This window comes from Colossoma macropomum, unplaced genomic scaffold (genome assembly GCF_904425465.1).
Source record: "Colossoma macropomum unplaced genomic scaffold, Colossoma_macropomum, whole genome shotgun sequence".
NCBI lineage: Eukaryota > Metazoa > Chordata > Actinopteri > Characiformes > Serrasalmidae > Colossoma > Colossoma macropomum.
The window spans coordinates 19,989,194-20,010,155 of NW_023494804.1; the positions used below are offsets into that span (position 1 = coordinate 19,989,194).

Here is a 20,962-nt window from a genome sequence, read left to right on the forward strand (position 1 = left end):
TACAGTAGCACATTTTTAATACAAAGGGTTAAAGAGAGGTTGGAAAGTAGTCATGTGCAAATAAGTTATGATAAAACCATACTAACATCATAATAGGCCCTCATAGGAAAAAATTAAATCCAGGAAAAATGAAGAATATGGGCTCTTTAAAATGAATACATAAACTAAATAATATGTAAAGAGCTCCTGGTAGTATAGGGGCCTGACTGCTTATACCAATAGTAGCAAGAAATGGCCCTGAATTAGGTCTGAAGCTGTGGTACTAAAACCGCTAATAGCTGGAATATCAGTTTTACTGCATTCCTGCATGGATATCTCTGCTCACATAATTTCCTCTGAATAGCATAAGAAACATCAACTGTTGCATCAGGTTCAGCTAAGTTCATTTCACTTACCATTTATATAAAATATAATGTTTTCTACATTCCACTGCTATGTCTGATAAGCACTACTGCTGACTGGATTGGAAAGTTAGTTTACTAGATCCACGGCCAACTGTATTTCATTTCAAGCCTTCTAAAAAATACACATTGGGCTTTTAAAAAGATTAAGTAATTTCAAAGCACCTACAATTTCAGTGTAATTAATAGATTAGATTCTTGAAATAAATACTGTTGGACCATGGTTAGAATTGTAAACAACTGTAACGGTCCATTATGAAAGGAACAATGAGAAAGATAGGAGGAAATGAAAGGGTTGTTTAGGGTATAGCTAGTATTGGCTATATGCATCTATATGCATGCGACTCTCATTTCCTGAGACTTCACAAGAATACCACGTACAGTTTGCTCCATGTGGTCCAGACGATATATCTATAATTTGTTTTGTCATAAAGAAATCATCAAAAGATCATATTTCATAAGCTATATGCTGGGTTATTTACGACGACTCTTCTATCTCCTCCTCATAAGTTGTTGCTGAGAGTCATTAGTATAATTTGGTAAGCCCGAGTGCTTTAGAGAAGCTGTGATCTGAAGGGAAACCTCCTTTGCTCTAAGTTCAAACTCTTCTAACTTATCTCTGATTTGCTTTAAGCATATTTTAAAAATCCAGATCAAAGTGGGATTATTTCAAACCATGCTTTAAGATTGTTCTTTTATCTAGATTTATCGCCAACAGTGTAGGATTTAGGCTCGGTCTCTGCTTAAGATGATTGCTCGCTGATGCTAAAGTTGTTGCTTAATTTCTAAATCCATTTAATTTTTCACAGTACAGTGCAACAACCTTGATATCTTAATACAACATCATGCCATGGCTTACTTGAAAGCAGACTTCAGCATGAGAAAAGAAGTACGAGTAGAATGTTACTTGAGTGATAACAGCTAATGGATCACTGAACACTGTCATGTCCTGCATATCAGAAGAGTTTCGTTCTAAGGCCATACTCATCTCCTGATCTGAATAGGCAGCAGCAGGGTGGGTATGCCTCTGGGCCTAGCAGTCACTGCAGTTGTTTATTACACTGGAGTCAAGCAGACATTTTATTCATACTGACGAAATGCAATAACTATATTCTGATCACTTGAACTAGATTGCAAGATGCAATGCAGTATGCTTCCATAATTTGAGCTAAACAGGATCATACCAAACTAAAACTAATGTGAGCTAAGCTAATGATACAGGACCAGCATTGTGGCAAGCTGAGCTAAGCTGAATGACACAGCACAAACATTGCAATAATTTGAGCTTAGCTAAAGGGTACAAAGCTAATGCTGTGATCATTTGAGCTAAGCTAAATGGTACAGTATCAGTCTTATGATTATTTGAGCTAGATTGATGATACAGTACTGGTGTTCGGATCATTCAAACTAAGCTAAATGATACAGTACCAGTATTGTGATAATGTGTACTATGTTCAAGGATACCAGCACCAGATAAATTGAGCCAAACTGAATGATACATTAGTAGCATTGTGTTAATTGGCAGTAATCTGAGCAAGACAGTACAAGTAATGTGATAATTTGTGAGCCAAGCTCAAAGATAAAGAACCAATATTGCACTAATTTGAGCTCAAATCTATGACTTGACAATGTTGTTTTTTTTTTATTTGAGCTTTGGTGAAATATACAGTGCAAATGTTGTGATAATTTGAGCTACAATAAATAACACAGTACCAGCATTGTGATAATTTGGGGTAAAATGAATGATACAGTGCCAATGTTGTAATAGTTTGAGCTAAAGTGAATAATAAAGTACCAATATTGTGATAATTTGAGCTAAAATCAATGATCAAGTACCAATGTTGTGGTGCTTTGGGGAAGTGGGCTGGAGGTTAGGGAACCAGCCTTGTGACTGGAAGGTCGCTGGTTCGATCCGCTCAGCTGACAGTACGTGACTGAAGTGCCCTTGAGCAAGGCATCTAGCCCCCAGTTGCTCCCTGGGCACTGTGGTAAGGGCTGCCCACTGTTCCGGGCAAGTGTGCTCACTGCCCCCTAGTGTGTGTGTTCACTAGTGTGCATGTATGTGGGTGTTTCACTGCATGGATGGGTTAAATGCAGAGGTCTAATTCCTCTGTGTGCAAACACAGTAGGCTAATGGTTCTGAATTCAATTCAATATTGTGATAATTTGAGCTAAAATGAATAATAAAGTACCAATGTTGTAATACTTTGGGGTAAAATGAATAATGCAGCGTCAACGTTGTGATCTTTTCAGCTTACCTGAGTTTTGTGATCATTTACACTAAGCTAAATGATACAGTATCCGTGTTGTGATAATATGAGCTAAGATGAAGGATATAGTTCTATTATGATAATTTGAGCTAATGATAACTTGAGCTAAGATTAATTATATAGTACCAGTGTACTGATCATTTGAGCTAAGATGAATAATACAGTATGAATGTTATGATCATTTGAACTAAAATGAGTTATACAGTACCAAAGTTGTGAAAATATGAGCTAAGATGACTGATACAGTATGAATGTTGTGATAATTTGAGCTAAAATAAATTATACAGTACCACAGTTGTGATAATGTGAGCGAAGATGAATGATACAGTATGAATGTTGCGATAAATTATACAGTACCACAATTGTTATAATGTGAGCGAAGATGAATGATACAGTATGAATGTTGCGATAATTTGAGCTAAAATAAATTATACAGTACCACAGTTGTGATAATGTGAGAGAAGATGTATGATACAGTTTGGATGTTGTGATAATTTGAGCTAGGCTGAATACGCAACCAGCTTTGTGCTAACTAAAAGCAAGCTAAACAATGCGGCATTGACATTGTAATAATATGAGCTAATATGAGGGATGTAGTGCCAGTATGATCATTTGAGCTGAGCCAAATAACACAATACCAGTATAATGATAACTTGAGCTAAGATTAATTATAAAGTACCAGCATACTGATCATTTGAGCTAAGCTGAATGATACAATACCACCACCATGATCGCTTGAGCTCGGCTGTCAGTGTTTTCTATTCTAACAGAGTCACCGAGCATGACTGCCAAACGGCATAGTACAAAAGCTCCACTGGTGAGGTGCGGGATGCAAACTGCCTCTCTGCACTCGCCAAGACAAGATAGCTCTCTGCTCTGTGTTTCATAAGCACTCACGTATTCCTTAATTGATGTTTTTTTCTGTTCTTGCTCACTTGAGAGGGTCTTTTTCTGTTCCCGGTGTTATACAAAACACTAGCGAAAAACCAAACCATTTATGATGATGTGGCATTAATGGTGAATAATTAAGATTGGCCGTATTTGCCTACCTTTAGTGCAGTCCTAATTGAACTTTGCAGCACTCCAAATTAACCTTTCTTCTCTCTGATTCCTGGGTGTATTATAAAAACCTGTTCCTGTGATACTCTACCAATTTATTCATCACCTCTGACCACCTTTTGCTTTGAATATTTAATACACCTGCCGTATCCATACCTTCACACAGCTCATTTTTATCACCACCATTCTGTCATAAATTATACTTTTAACACAAATCCATCATTTCGTCGCGCTCTCCATCCCCCTCCCATTTTTTTGAGCCACAATTACAACACTCTGTTCCAGTACAAATGTGCATGGAATGATGGCTTTTAAGTGTGCAGGAGGTTCTTCATTTCAATATTGCAATTTCAGTGCAGCCACATAATTTATGAGCTGTGATGGCAGTCTTGTATGGGTATTATGGCTGTGCATCACGGAGCTCAGCAGCATATTTCACTGTAAGTGCGCCAGCTTACAAGCACTGATACCGTACTAAAGCCAGTTTGCTCGGAATTCTGCTCTGGAGAGGAAGCGATTTTAGCCGGAACTGGTAAAACGCAGTTAATTAAGGAAAGTTTGCAAGATAACAACAACAGACTTGCTTTGAAGACGACAGTGCTGTTTGTTTGGATGCAGACATCACTTTTAATTGTTTCAGAAATGACTGTATGGAAGGGGTTTTGTTTTTTTGTTTTTTTTTTAGTATGTGTGTGAACAATTCTTGTGTTGTTTTATAAACACAATAATGCCACTGGGACTTAAGGCGAATCTTTCAAATCTGAGATTATGCTGCTTCATGCTCTGTTGAATCTTTTAAAGTTTTTGTACCCCGTAGGCTAGAGCGTGATGTCTCATGAACAGCCACCATCATTAGGTTAGAAGTTTGCCAACCACATGACGTCTGTGTTTGTGCTGTCTATAGGATTTATACTGTGGGCTGATAAGCAGCGGCGGATAGAGAACATTTTGTCTGGGCTGTAAAACAATAAAACATGTATGGGGTGGCCACAACAAAGCAAGACTAGTCAACCTGAAATCAAAATGGACCATTTTTACCTTCCTAGTTCATGTCCTTGATAGGGTTGGGTGGTATCCACTTGTTTCATGCCTTCAAAAACCATTTGTAATGTTACAGCAGTATACAGTACTGGGGATAAAAGTGTTTTGTGCCATGTCATCCTACATTATTTCAAAATTTAAAAATATTTAAAATGTTTACACGGACACCAAATAAGTGCACACAGTGCACAATTTTTGAGCCATCATTTAATAAATGTCAAACCATCTAACAACAATTGCTAAATGTTAAACAGTGCTGCTAACTAGGAGAGAGCAGTTGTTCAGCATAAGCTTAGCTCAAATGATAACAGCTCTGCTCACCACAGAACATATCTGATTCTGGCTAACTAAAGCACCGACACAGGTTTAGATGATAATGATTCAAATCTGAGGGAGTGAAGTTGAGTAACTGGCACTAAAGGGACAGAAAGATTTAATTAAAGTTGTTCTGTGGTGTCTGGATCTGTAGCCTGATCTGCTAAATTAACGTTAGCTCAGCGAGCAGGCTATAGGCACAACAGGAACCAAAGTTCCCTACTGAAGAAACCAGCACAGACCAGCATGAATTCCATGCTAGTTTAAGCTGGTTTATGCTGGTTTAGTTGGTCAACCAGCATGGTCATGGAGCACCCAAGAAACAACATTGCTGTTCAAAGAAAAACAAGTATCCAAAATAGCAACTTTATAGAAGAACACAAAAAGGTACTTTAATGGATACTTGTAATGGAAGTCCCATTTTCAGGCACTTCTGTTGGTCCATTTATCATGAAATTGTCCCACAACATACAGGGCAGCTGGTGAGCTCAAACTGATGTAGAAAACTGAAAAATGAAGAAATAAAAATACTTGTTTTTTACGTGACGATATGCTGGTCATTCATATTAACTCCCATTGCTCCTGACCAGCATACCAGCATGCAACACAACATATGCTGGTTTTGCTGTGACCACACCATGCTGGACTTTTTGGACTGTAGTGTTTTTTTGGACTGTAGCATTTTGGCTAAGCTAATGAGAGCTAAGCTAGCAGGCCAAACGTGCCACACATAACAGCACAGGCTTCGTTCCAGCTAACTGATGCTAAAATGATGCCCATTTAGAGGATATCTGCAAGCACAAATTTGAGTGACTGGTGTTAGAGTGAAAATTGAACATGTTCTGTGGTGAGTGTAGCTCTTGGCCATCACTGAGTCGCTATCAGGCATAGAGATTTTTCCTGGCTCTGATTTTTCCCCTGTTTCTATTAGTGACCACCACCTTTTAGTGAGCTCTCACAAAACAAATCAGTGACTCCTCTAGAGGATAAATTGGTTGAATGTGTTTATTTGGCTGTTCAAATGTGGAATAGCTCAACTAAAGAAGGATCAAACCGCATTTAGTTTTGCCAGACTGAGGTCCGTGTATGTGTGCTTTTTAGCTTCAGGGAAAAAAAAGAACCTATCACACCTAGAGTGGCCAATCAAATTTCACCCCTGCCTACAAGCCAACAATAACCGAGAAGGAGAGTGCTACGAAGCTGGTATCATATATCGCAGCTGCAATGTCTTTATGGAGCTGTATCAACAGTGTAGAAACAGAAAGTGGTATCCAATAAACCGCTGACCTCTCATGTATCCACTTCTGGCCTTGAGTCTATAAAACCACGCTGGCAAAATAACTGAAATCGTGTAGTGCTCTAAACAGAAGTCCCTATCAGGGCTAACAAGTGCTTTACACCTACTGAAGGACAACAGAAGTATTTTCAAGGACTCTGAACCACTTAATGGCTACAGAACAGCAACAGCTCCTCTTAAACCAGGAGATAATCCATCCAGCCCCAGCTGCCTTTGTTACCGAAGACGCTTGTGAAAGGTTTGATTGACTGTGTGTATACAAACATAGCAAAAAATGACATGAGCACAGAAGAAAGAAAGTGCAAGTGTTTGGGAACCTTCTGCCACTGCTTAGAGATTTGGACATGTACTTGTTATGTAAGAGTTAGTCAAAAAAGCTTTTCCAAAGGGGCAGTAAGAAACTGCGTGCTGCTCAGTAATGCAGGTATCACCACTTTGGGACAAAGCACTGAAGCATTTTGTTGCATTACAGTGTTCAGATGTACAATTAGTGCATTTGAAATGAGAAGCTTACATTTTTGTTTAAGGATGAAAAATCTGCTTGCATCCTCAAAAGATGCAAGTGCAAGTGGAACCTGGTAGGTTTGGAAGATCCAGCACTTATTAGTATGAAAAATACAGGGCTTATTCCTCAAACATGTATACAGCTTGTTATTTGGTTGAATTAACTGTGTAAAAAGGTAGAAAACAGTCATCTTAAACAGCAATGACTGAGTGCTTTTCATGCAGCGAATTTTGTACAGATGAATACATTTCAGTTCCTGCACAAAATCCATGTAGACATTCTTTTATGAAATTTTACGAGAATTTAATTTTGTTAAATACATTACTGCAGGTTCTATTTGCGGCCCTTCCCAGCTCTTCCATTCTCTGGCCTCCGCTTCAGCAGAGGCACCATAGCATTCAAATGAAATATCAACTTGTCAGGACGCCAAAAGAGACGACAGCTGGTCGAGGCTGCCAACATCCTTGCAGTTTTCTGAAAGGGGGCTGCCACAGTCTTAGAGGGTTTCAAATGAGTGGCTTTAAAATGAACTAACCTTGGATGAGATGTGCTCCATGTTTCGTCAGTGGTGGACAGGCTGGGCAGTTATTAGCTGCATGTACACAGCAACCTCCCACAGCAACAGATGTCACTCATCTAGGAGTGAAGAATGTGATGATATGTTATCATTATGGTGATAAACTGTCAAGATATACTTTTGTGAGTATCATCAGTAGTTCTAGAACACTAAACAGCTGCATAGATCATAAAAATACAGATTTAGACCAATTACAGAAAGTCTGTAAACAACAACCAGCATATAGTAACTACACAAACTGCATAGTAAAACATATCTGATTGGATATCTGATCATGCTAATTTATGTTTACTAATTGACTGTTTGCAAAATAATGATTGACACACAATTTAGCCAATCATAACTGTCTCCTAAGTGCTGCCTCCTCTGTCAAGCGAAGGAAAACTCAGACAAATCTCATGAGAACAAACCTGCAGTGAGAACGACAGTGGCAGTAAATTAGTCAGAATTATTGGGCTATAAATTGTTGGAAAGGTGTTACTTCAGCAGAAGCTGAAAAAGGTTTGCTTTAAATTAAAGCTAAACATCATAACTGTATTTTTGTATTTGCTAACATTCTTTTTAAAATTGTGTCTAATACTAAACAGCGTTACAGTACATGAGTTTTCTTAGCTTCAGTGTTAGCTTAACTGTGAACTTTAGGATTATCTCATTCGAAGGGTCGTTCAAACCTTCTCCTTATTAGCCATGAAAATCTACCATTTTACCATGCAGTGAGTGAACTGTATATTTGTTTATTATAAACATAATTTGCAGAATTATCCTACCAAATTATTCTTCATGCTACTTAAGCACAAATAGCACAAATAGCACAAATATTAAAGATGCTACAAAGCTACCAATTGTTTGATTTTTCCTCTTTTTAAACATGAAATTCCAAAAATGTCATTGTACTCATAACTTTTCATTGTTAAATTACTAGTGAGGCCTGTCATAATTATGACATAATTGCCTTAGTTTCACTAAGGCAACTCCACAGTTTCACTATTATATGGAGTAGAAAATGGTTTTAATGAAACATGAATCTTACAAAAACTTCAGGCTTCCACTTTAATAGTTGCATACAGTGAACAAAAAGACAACTAAGTCATTAAATGCAATTATTTAAATGACAATTAATCATCAGTTACAAATTCATGATCATGACAATCCTAGACATTCCTGTTTTGCTGGCACATGTTGTCTGTTCCAACCTGTTTATCATATACTGTGAAAATATCTTAATTCATGGGCAATGTGATGCTATTTTATCATTACATTGATATATTGCACCACAATATGCTTTTCTTGATATCATCAGTACTTAATGAACATTGACCAACTGCATATTGCATTGCAAATAGCATAATTAGTCCTGTTACATTATATTTTCACCATATCCACCCACAGCTCAAACTACAATGCTTTACTGGTTCTGTTTGGTCATGAAGGAAATCTGCAGTAAAATAGTTGTGTGCTGCCATTGTGAAGTAGGATATTATTTATTCGCTCTACCTCTGAGTCATACAGGAGCATGTGGAGCATGTGGAGTCTTTGTCTATAGGGAACTTTCTACATTTATTTTGACTATTCAGCCTGAATTGCTTCCATCATTAAGTTTAACAAGATGGGGGCGTCAGGGTCAGCAGGCAATCAGTGCCTCTTGGCACAATATAGTTAACCATTTGAATTCACCCTTTTTGCACGAGGTGATAACTTACCTGTAGGGTGTTAAGTAATTAGAGTATAATGCAGAAAGTTTTTCTGTGCAGGTGCATGTTTATATTTATATACACATATGTACAGTCATTTAATTTAACATACAGGGGGAAAAATAAAGAGGATAAGAGTTTATGGAACATTTTATACTTACATAGTTTTATGTTTTTTCCAATATGATAAACTCAAGTAAATAGAAACTAAATTGACAGAAGAATGTACTGTTTTCTTTGTCGATGATATGTTGACTTATTTCCACTTAGAAAATCCACAAAGAATGTCATTTAACTGGGGTGCTCAAACTTTGGCACACGGCTGTTGTCCAGTAGTAGCAGACAGCGTAGGTTACTTTGCAGCTACAGTCAAAGAATCTGTGTTGTTTGTGTGTGTCTGCTGTCCAGATTCATATTTCCATTTGTGTGCTGGTGGAGTTGAACAGATTTGTTTTGCTGAATTTTTGATCACTGTATTGATTCATTCAAGCCTCCATGAAATCTGTCGCTATGGTCGGCCTGCTTGTTTTGAGTTTGCCACAGTGTGGCCCTGGCCCTTTTACGTCAGTCACATCACTCTGACAAATGTGCATGCTTTTTGATCAGTGAGGAAGATCACGTACCTGACAGATTAGCAGTCAGGTTTAACAACCGCTAACAGTCGATGGGGCAATTTTCAACTTGGAGTGACGTCTTCTAGCCATTTGTTTTCATTTCCAACGCTCTCCGAGGACATGTAATAGCCGCTGTAATGGTTTTTATTGCCACATGTTCGAACAGAGATATATATCGAGTAGCTACATGCTAATTGTGATGGCCTCGGATGATATCTGATTAGCGCGGATACGGAATTGGTCTCCATAACTCGTGAGCCCGTATGAAATGCATTAGATGGGGCGGCGGGGCATTATGAGATTATGAGGACGGCGGCAATCTCTCACTCTGCCTCTTACAGAAATTTGCTAACAGCACCACTGGGACCACAGTTTAGGCAAAACTGATGACTGTGTAATTTGCAACGTATGCTTGGACAACTCCTGCCCTTCTCTCTTAGTGTCTGCTAGGGCTGTAGAGACATACAGTGCAACTTGCATGGATCTTAAACTGCAGGGTTTTGCTCTACTGTATATGATCATTCAAAAGTAATTTCTGCTTTTCTTTTCAGCATTGCTGGATGCCAGCCCCCAATAAAACAAATTGCCCACTTTACTCTGTCCTTTTTTGGCATGAATTGCCCAGTATGAGGCAAACTGTAGTAGCTATTAGGTTGATGTAATGGCCCAAAAAGACACAATAGGTTGACATAATACTTCAGAGCCACCATTCACTTTTTGTGGAAAAGACTGGCAGCGTCTTATTGATGGTACGAGAGAATTTTAAGGCATCTGTGCTAATTAATTCACTAGAATATTAAGGTGCCTTTTAAGCCACTTAGCAATCACACATTAGTTAAATATGCACATTATGTTCTATAGTAATATAGGACATATTTAAATCTTGCACAAATTATACATGTTGATGGATTCATATGTTAATCACCAAGCACTTGAGATGAATCTGGTTTTCTAGAGTGTAGAAAACCTTGGACTTCTGCCTGGCTAAGATACTGAGTCATACAGTGGCACCGCACAGGACCAGCAAAAACTAGTAAAAATGAGATCTGTGGTTTTGTGGTAGATTGTCCGAGATACTAGAAATGCACTGCCGAACTGTCAGAGAAATCAGCTCCACAGACAGCTTCCTCCTGCAGAGTTGGGGCTGTTACAGCAGTTCTGTATTATCTGTGTTATGTTAGCAACTAGATCTAAGTTCTCTGTGCTGGACAGCATGACACCTTAATTATAACACCTCCTAGAGAACGGTTCCTTTTTTAAGCCACCAAGAAATATGATGTCTTTGTAGCTCCCAAAGAGTGAACACATGAAGGTTATAGATCAAAAGCTTTGCTATCAGAAGAAGAAAAGAAGAGGAATTGTCCACGGTTCAGCACTATTAACTCTGATCTCGTAGGCTTTTTGCTTGGCTCCAGGAAGCCATATATACCACTTTTATTAGTGATTTGAAGCCAGCCTACAGACCATGATGTCACACTGAGAAATCATTTTATGACTATCATGCTTCCGTACAATGTATGTGTTTTATTTTAAAGGTCTTTGTTTGTATACGTGTTGAAAATAATGTAAGATTTAAGTTTTCCTATAGGAGCATTTTGGCCTAGCATTTATGCTGTTGTTTGTCATGCTGTGTAATATTCTGTAGCATAGCATTGCATCCCTCAGCGTCATCGGTTTGACAGAGTTCACAATTTGAAATAGTTTTCATTTATCAATGTTCTTTCACTACAATATCCTGCATTCATTACACAAATACATCATACAACCATTGGGAATGCCTGTGGTGTCAACCTGTCCCAACTGCTAGCCTAGACACTGATCCATAGGCTAATAAATGATGTTAAGATAGCGGTAGTTTAACTCTTACTATGTCGAACAATATTGTAAAGAAAACAGTGATTCTGTCTTTGTTGAACACAAAATAGAGGCAAATTTTTACTCTTTCATTCAAAGAAAAGGTGCCAAATTGAGTTAAAGTATTTAGATAACCAGGCACATTGCTAATTGTAGCATTTAGCTTGTTGACCTCCTCATCTGACACTTCCTTTCTGTCGTTTGTTTAATTCACTCTCTCCATTGTAAGGATGATTTAAAGACAGTTGCTTTTCTTTATACTAACATCTCCCTTTCTTCTTAATTCACCAGCTAGTGAAAAAAATATATATATTTCAAACAACATCCCCAAAAATCCACCCAAAACAGTGGTAGTTTGTCAAAGGTTCCTCCCACTTTCATGATGCATCATGAGAAGGTGGTTGTTTTAGTCTTTAAACTGGAGAACTGTGCTGTACAAGGTTAGTAAAGATGTTTACAACAGATGTAGTGAGGTTTTTTATTTTGGCTAGAGTGTTCCTTTATGGAATATTACTCCAAAATAGCAACTTTGTTAATTAACTGTGAAAGCTAGTGGGTACTGGTTAGCATAATCAAAAAAAAAACTCTCTTTGCTATCTCCTGGCCTGCTGTGTTCTTAAGGAAAAAGATCTGTGAACACTGTCGGACAACCCCTGCTATCTTTCATGCATTATTAGTAATGTTAGCACCTTTTGTGTCGCGCTGTGATGTATGTTTGTTCCTCATATCATGCTGTTTTCTCTCCACAGGTGCTATGGTTTGTGCTAGGAGATTAGCATGCCTCCTCCCTCTGCTTGCCTCCACTCTTCTGTTGCTCTGCTCCGGGGAGAAAACATGTCCCTACAACTGCCGCTGTGAAGGTAAAATCGTCCATTGTGATTCAGCGTCTTTCATGGATGTGCCAGAGAACATTTCAGTAACTTGTCAAGGTTTGTCCCTGCGCAACAATGACCTGCACACAATGCTCCCCTACCAGTTTGCCCACCTTAACCAGCTCCTCTGGCTGTATTTGGATCACAATCAGATCTCGTTTGTGGACAGTCGTGCCTTCCAGGGCATACGACGACTTAAGGAGTTGATCTTGAGCACCAACAGGATTTCACAACTCCATAATTCCACCTTTCATGGAGTGCCTAATCTCCGCAGCCTGGACCTCTCCTACAACAAACTTCAGGAACTGCAACCAGGTCAGTTCCATGGTCTTCGGAAGCTTCAGAATCTGCACCTACGCTCCAACGGGCTTACAACAATTCCTGTCCGGGCGTTTATTGAGTGCAGAAGCTTGGAGTTTCTCGACCTAGGGTATAACCGACTACGTGTCCTCACACGCACCGCATTCCTGGGTTTGTCTAGGCTGATGGAGCTCCATCTGGAACACAATCAGTTCTCTCGGATCAACTTCTTTCTCTTTCCACGCCTCGCAAACCTGCGTGGTCTGTATCTCCAGTGGAATCGTATTCGGGCAGTGAACCAAGGCCTCCCATGGATTTGGTATACCCTGCAAAAGCTGGACCTCTCCGGCAATGAGATCCAGAGTCTGGATCCTGTGGTATTTCAATGCCTACCAAACCTACAGGTTCTTAACTTGGAGTCTAACAAGTTAGCCAATGTGTCTCATGAGACTGTGGCAGCCTGGATTTCCCTGACTACAATCAGCCTCGCGGGAAACATGTGGGACTGTGGGCCAGGCATTTGCCCCCTTGTTGCCTGGCTAAGGAATTTCCGAGGAACTAAAGATACAAGTATCATTTGCAGCAGCCCCAAACATCTTCAAGGGGAAAAGGTTATGGAGGCGACAAGAAATTACATAGACTGTGAAGATTTCGAACTCATTCCTCAAACACCATTTCCTCACCACACTCTGGAACCAACAATGGAAACTACTTCTGCACCACCCTTGCCTCCCACTACTCCCCCTCCACCCCTGCCTCCACCTGCCTCTGAAGCACCCATACCACCACCCCTAGCTCAACCCCTTCCTCATCCTACTATCTACAACCTCGCTGAGACTCATCCTAGAAACACCCCTCCACAGACGCCTCCACCCTCCAACAGCCTGCTCGTCACTCCATCCCCAGAACAAGAGAACTTAGCATTCCACAAGGTCGTGGTGGGAGCCGTGGTGCTTTTCTTCTCAACGTCGCTCGTCCTGACAGTGATCTATGTGTCCTGCAGACGGTACCCTGGTGCCACTAGGTTGCTGCAACAGCGTTCAGTCATGGGACGAAAGCGTCGGAAAAAGAGTCCTGAGCCAGAGCAGAACCTGAGCTCCCAACTGCAGGAATATTACATGAGCTACAATCCTGCCGCCACACCGGAAGCCATGGATGTGCTGGCCAATGGGACTGGTACTTGCACCTGTACCATTTCCGGCTCCAGGGAATGCGAGGTATGACAATGTCAAAGGCAGCCTAAAATCAAATCAAATCAAAACAAATGAAACGGCTCTGGATTACAGAGGTAAAATTTTTCATTGTGCATGCCATTCATTATAAGTAGATGGAGGATAAGCACCCTTGACTCCTTTGAGTAGTGTCTTAGATGGGTATCAATGGCCTAAGGCCTTTTTGCTTTCTAATCTAGGAACGCATTTGAGAATAAGATACATTAGACTCCGATCCAGGAGTCAAGGGTTCCTTAACCAAATTCATTAAACTGCAGCATACTTTCATTCACTTTTCTTTGGTCTCATGAAATAACACACCTCATTATTTTTTTTCTGTTTGTTCTGCTGCACTGAGTCACTTAACAGCCTTTGAATTGCTACCATAGTTTTCACTTGCAAAGCCCAGAGCACTGAGGCACTATCAAACATTTTATCTTTCATGATTATACATTATCTTGTTATGGCTGCCATCATTAGTAGTAATGACTGTGCCGCATATTGGCACTTTCTATATCAAGTATATTTTTCCTGCTGTTAAATCAGGGCTGGTTTTAGTGTCATATTTCAGGCATTAACTTTATTTAGCTTGTCAGAGCTAAGCAAAAATAACGTCAAAAGACTGAGGAGTGTTCATTTTCAAAATCACAGAGCATACTAATGATGTATTGATCGGCAAGAACCATTAGAGAGGAAGGAAAATGGTCTCCTTCTCTCCACCCATAATGTGTTGTATTTAATGGGGGAGATGGACTGTGTCTCTCTGCCTCGGCCCATAACTGGTTTATTCAGCTCTTTTAGCTTCTTTTACAGGATACTGCACAGTACCCTTTGTGCCAGTTTTAGGAGTCGTGACCTTGTAGAAGGCGATATGTTTTGCTAGGTGAAGAGATCATGAGGGTTTGGCCTACACAGAGGCTGTCAGTCAAACTAAAATCTCCTTGCAACAGTCTCAGAAGAATGTTTTGAAGGATGCCGGTTTTAAAGTGGCTATGCTAAATCTCATGACATGGCTGAGTGCAATCTCCCCGCCAGGAAAAGGAGTCTATTTATACAAAATATCAGTAGTAATTGCTGTCAGCCTCATCCAGAAAATCTTGAGTAATGGTTTGACTCATGTTTTTGATGTGGTGAAGTATGTTCTGTACCGAGTTATGCCTTCTACCATTGGATTCACAACTGGTGTAGTTTTTGCAGAAAAAAGAGATTATTTACGCTTGAAAGAGGCTCTGCATTTTAAAGAAGAAGAAGAAGAAGAAGAAGAAGAAAGGCACTCTGTTTATTTTCGTTGAGCAAAGCAAATATCAGAAGGAAAGAAAAGCTGCTAAACTCTGTAAATGTTTGGTTTGGATAATGAAGATCACTTGCTTGATTTAATGAGGTAATGAAAGCGGAATAAATATCGAAAAGGAGCATGAATAAATGTCCTTTCAGCCTATGCACAGTGAAATTAGATGCACGGATAAATGCAAAACAAATATTGGTCTTCAAATTCATACTTGTTGAACATTTTTGCTGCTTAACTTTTTTTTTCTGTCACATTTAACCTTTACTGGGGTTATTTGAAATGTTATTCATTAAACACCTATTGGCTCCGAGCTATTCATTAAATTGCTTTGAACGCCAAAATTCCTACGACAGGGGGAACTGTTGCATGACTAATTCACTTGCGCTGTGTCATCGCCTCGCGCCTCTAATCCAGGGAGATCTCCTATGCTTAGAGGCCCTATACTGCTTGAAATGTAATTACCTCTACCTTATGGACCTGCATATTTTAATAAGGCCATAGGCATAACCACAAAGAAAAGGCCTGAGACATAACTGCTAATGGTCCCTGTAAAAAACATCTATTTATTTGATGCGAAGTAACCACAGTAAGCAAGAGAAATCCAATTACCTTCGACCTGCAGTCTTATACGACAAAGCACACAAATTTCATAATATCACATATCACTTTTTTCTCTCTCTCCCTCCTCTGGTAGTTTCTAAGCGAAGGGAGTTTTTAATAATAGAAGAGCGAGCATCCGTTCTGGTTAGGCTGATGAAACTGCTGCGTTGCTGTGCCCGCCGCTGCATCTTTCATTTCACCTCTGTGGGGTGGCAGCCGTCCCTGCAGACGCCAGTCAGATGTGCTGGAAGCCTGGTACAGTCATGTACCGCTGTGTGTGCTGGGTAAGAAAAAAGTGCACAGGTGGAGAACAGGCGGAGGGGGCACCCGCACCGAAATGACCTTATTTGTCCCTGTCAATCTGCGTTAGATGGATCCTGTCTCACTTTGAACTCAGATTTGCATTACAAAGCAATGAGGTGCCAGAATAAAAGCAGCTGTGAAAGATATAAATGGGTGCTTAAATAAAATAAATATGTTGAGCGTTTGAAACCCACTCCCTTTAACTAATGTCATCTTCAAGAGCACTCTACATACAGAAAGCTCAGTAGCGCAATACTGAGCTAGCGCCTAGTTTTACTGTACGTACGTTATTTTTGGATTACTTTAACCTACGCTATCCATAACCACTGAAAAGGAGCATGAGAGTGCAGAATTGACAGATAAGTGACACTGAACAGTCTGTATTGCTACAGCAGACCAGCGAATGCTGTTAAAAGCTAGCCTACTTAGCCATATGGTGATATCCATTATCTTCTCAAATGGAAGTCCTTTTGTGTTATCATGCTTCATGCATGTGGGGAGAGTGCGCTACGATGATGGTCTCAGCGCTGTCATTGTTTCCACCGCCCTCAACATTAAATAAAATATAGCCAACACTAGCTTTGGCCTCAAACCACAGCTGAGCAGGGGTTGTGAAAATTAAATTATACCCATTCAGCACATCATCACAACAACAAAGGCTACAGTAGAGCGTGACGCCTGAACTCACTGTGAATTCTAAAGCAGCTGAAGAGATCTGGTTGCAATGATGTCAAAATTAGGCCTTATATATGCATTCCTGCTCTAATATGCTTCATAACATAACTGATCTCAAACATGTAAACCTGTTCAAAAGAGTAATGGAGCAATGCCGTGGAACAGGGGTCATCTTTTCTGATGCTGAAGTGGCTACAGGATTTTATTCTAATCAAGAAAACCTGATTCCACTTGTTTAGTCAGTTGGCCTCAGACTTCAGCCAGTTGATTAGATATAGTGATGGGAAATAAGTCTTCAGATACTTTTATTTTTGTGATGTAATATACTTCCAGTGCATATATGCAGTTTGGATTTACACTCATAATGGCCCTTATCCATCAAAGATGTGCAGATTTAATGACGTATAAACTAATCGTCACCTGATTGATCTGAAACAAGTGGAGATTTAAGCACCAATAGTGGATCAGCTTCAGGTCATGAAAACAAGCACCAGCCTACCAGTACCTCATGTACATATCATTTACATGAACCACACCCTAATTCATGCTGATGTTTTGTTGGGAGCCAATAAAATGACAGCATTGAGATTGAGCAGTGAGTGCACTGCTCCCCCTACTGACCAAACTTTATTGTTGAAATGGCGATGACTGGAAAGAAGCTGTATGTTTGGGGTCATTGTCTTGTTGAAATGACCAGATACAGTTTCTTGACCAATGAGATAAAATTCTCCTTTGTGTCCTGGTACATTGCTCCATTCATGCTTCATTCAGTGACATGTAATGGCCCAGTATGGTTTGCAAAGAAGCAGCCCCATATAATGATGCTCCCACCTTCGTACTTCACTGTGGGCATGATGTTCTTGGGATCATACGTGCAACCCTAAATTTAGCTGAATTATTGTTCAATACTTGTTTTATCTATCTAGAGTGCAGTAACAGAAGAGTTCTGATTTGTCTAAATGCTTGTGTGCAAATTTTGCTTCTTTTTTGCAGAGGAGTGCAGTGAAGAAACAGACATGGACTTTGTTCACACAGCAGGTAAAAGTGGCCCAAATCTGATCTTTTTCTTCATATGTAACACAAATGTGTTCTCTGTGTGTCAGTGTGAACAGCAAAAAACTCTTTGAATCTGAAATTTTCAATTCCAATTTGAGACGCTTTCCAGTAAGTATACGATACGCGGCAATCAACTCAGTCTGAACAGCCAGATCAGAACTCATACGTCAATCCAACTCGGCATTCATTGTAATTTTGCGGTGCTGAGACCTCATAAACATTTGGGGTGATGTTTCTATAAATTAGAAGAGACTTATTCCAGACCCTCCATGTTCAAAGAGATTTTGAAAGAAATGGCCAAACGTGGCAAAAAAACAGTTAAAAGTGAAATCAAAGTTTAAAGAATCCAAGGACACGAGCCAAACAAGTGGCCTTGCCTTTTTTACGGCCAGCTCGAACACGTCCTGAGTGATGAGCCCAGCTGTCAGTCAGTGAAGATTCATGATCGCTCCTGTGATGCTGGCAAATATGAAACTGGAAGCTCCTGGAGCAACTGGCATTCGTTGGCAGTTATGATTGTTTACCTCTGGATGAGCCACGTGAAGCAACGTGAAGCATTGTTCTTTTGCGCTAATGACTGTCGGGTCAGTTTAGGTGCATGATCTGTTTAGACTCATGTCACATACAGGTCACATTTAAAAGATATTGTGAACAGCCAAACAAAAAAATCGAATTTGGTGAGAAAGATTTGGGCCACTTTTACCTGCTGTGTTAGTGTAGCCATGATTGCAGTGCAGATCACTGCTAACCGCTAGTGTTGTTCTTGCTGCTTTCAGGTTGTCCTGCAGCTCTTTTCAAGTGACTGCTGGTGTCTCTCGTACCTTCTTTATCATTAGTCTGAGAGAGATCTTCCATCGCACACCTGTTTGGGGATGATTAGTTGGGATTTCATGAGGTTTCCTCTTGCATATTATTGAGCCAGTTGTACTGACAGGACGTTTAATGCATTGTTAGGCTTTTGTAGGTTTTTCTATTTGAGTGTTGTTTAATAATGTTGACCCTGGAAACTTTAGGTAGCTTCATGATTGCAACTTGTTGCGTGAAATCTTTCCAACCAATGGCAACATTGTAGAATATTGCAGTTTCATAGTTCTCATAGTTTACAAGCATATTTTTAAAAATGTTCCTAAATGGTTCTTGACTTGGACACTTCAATACTGGCAATTTTAAGAAAACCATTTTAATGGACTCATTTTTGTAAATAAGTGAACAAATGTAATGAACCTTTTCAAAGTTTGAAGAACCTCCACATAATGTAAAGGTTTTACATTACCAATTATAGTTTTCTCTTTTTAAGAATCTTAAGTCAAGAACCACTTGGGAACCTTTGGTTTTAATCATGCATCTCTAAACTATGAGAACTTTAAAACTGGTTTGGTTCTCAACCTAAAATGCATTTAAACACATTGATTAGTTGGATCTGATGTGGAAGATTGGGGTTTAAAAACCTCCATATAACGTAAAGGTTCAATTCCAATTTCATGTTTTCCCTTAAACCACACATCCAAGCCAAGAACCATTAGGAAACCTTTATTTTTTAAGTGTTTGCTCATTTTAATGTCCATTCCATCAGCAAGCACAACACTGAATGCTGGCAGTAAGCAATAGATTGACCAGATAATGAGCTCATAAGTCAAATGAAGTGATGTGAATGGGGCAGATTATTCGAAAGACTTCCCAATGATCACAAACAGCATGTTTACGCCAACTCATCTGAATTTGGCAGGGTTTGATAGCGTTCGCTTGGCTGCTGTGAAAAGGGCTTTACCCGCCCCTGTGGAGCAAGCGAGTGCGTGCAGGTACAGCCTTGTGCTCTCCTCCACACTTCGCCAACAAGCCTCAGTTTCGGCGATTTATTTTTTTAATGTAAGTCTGTTTACTTCCTCACTGCCACTCGTTCCAAACAAGAATTTCTTCTTGAGTGTCACTCATGTTACAAAGATAATCAGGGAGCTGAAAAAGGGAGGTGGAGTGAGCTGACTTCAGAACTGAAGCTGGCCTTTTCAACTGAAGTTACTCTGAAAAAACAGAGAGAAAACTTTCTACAATTCAGTCACCACATGCGACAGTTCAAACATCATCTCAACATTATCGGGACTCTAAACCAGGTAAAACAAAAGAAAAAGAAAAGAAAATGAAAACTGGAAATGGCATTTTGCTAAGAACAAAAAGAAACAGCATAATCATCCTTACATAACTGTTCCAGAACAGAAATGTTCATTTGAAATCTCTGTTACTGGTTAAGTTATTTTTTATTCCATGTACATTGTCAAAAATGAAAAATTAGGTTTACTTGAGGTCAGCCTTCTGCATAGTTTTTTCCTAGTCAAAACATACATTTTTAGTACTGCATGTAAGTTGGGTCTACAAAATACAGTTAATAAAGAAAACTTTATTTAGCTTATTTAGACAAAAAGGTCAATAGCCTGGTCAGTTCAAGTCATATCTAATATCCAATTTATCACAGGTGAGTTTAATCTAGTCTAATCTGAGCTGTCAGAGCATCAGAAGTGCTGTTGTCTCTAAGCACAAGAATGGTAAAGGGTACAAGGCCATCTCCAAAGCCCTTGTCATCACTGTTTCAGTAGTGCAACAAAATATTAGGCAAGGGTGCCATTAAAACTGTCCATGCCGTACTTTGTTTCTTTTCTTTAAAATCACTTTCTACAAATTATAAAGACATGATTTTTGGTTAGAACTTTAGACATCCATTAAATAATACTAATGATAAAATGTTGGTATATTTCAATTTATTTATGAAGATATTGTAAATGTTGTATAAAAAAGAAAAGGGCCAATAATATGTACAGATATGTACAGACAGTATGTAACACTGTTAACATCTAGTGGCTCTCTGTGTTCATCTGGTTGGAAACCAAAATACTGCCAAACTGGCACATTAACAGCTTTCTGTCTGGATAAGCTCGTCCATTTTACTCTCTTCCAGGGCTTAGATCTCATGTACCAGACTTTCTTGGTTTTATTTGCACATTCCCTAACATTCTTTGCCAGACTAAAATCTATTTTATATTA

The 20,962-nt window shown here is 39.4% G+C and overlaps 1 protein-coding gene across 1 annotated transcript in view; it reads left to right on the forward strand.

The window, feature by feature from the left end:
- The window catches only part of lrrtm4l1 (leucine rich repeat transmembrane neuronal 4 like 1), a 60,486-nt gene that overhangs the window by 5,069 nt on the left and 34,455 nt on the right, over positions 1-20,962 (forward strand). Inside the window, exon 2 of the mRNA XM_036595875.1 lies at positions 12,374-14,013. Coding sequence (XP_036451768.1) covers positions 12,374-14,013 — 1,640 coding nt within the window. The remainder of the gene's footprint in view (positions 1-12,373; positions 14,014-20,962) is intronic.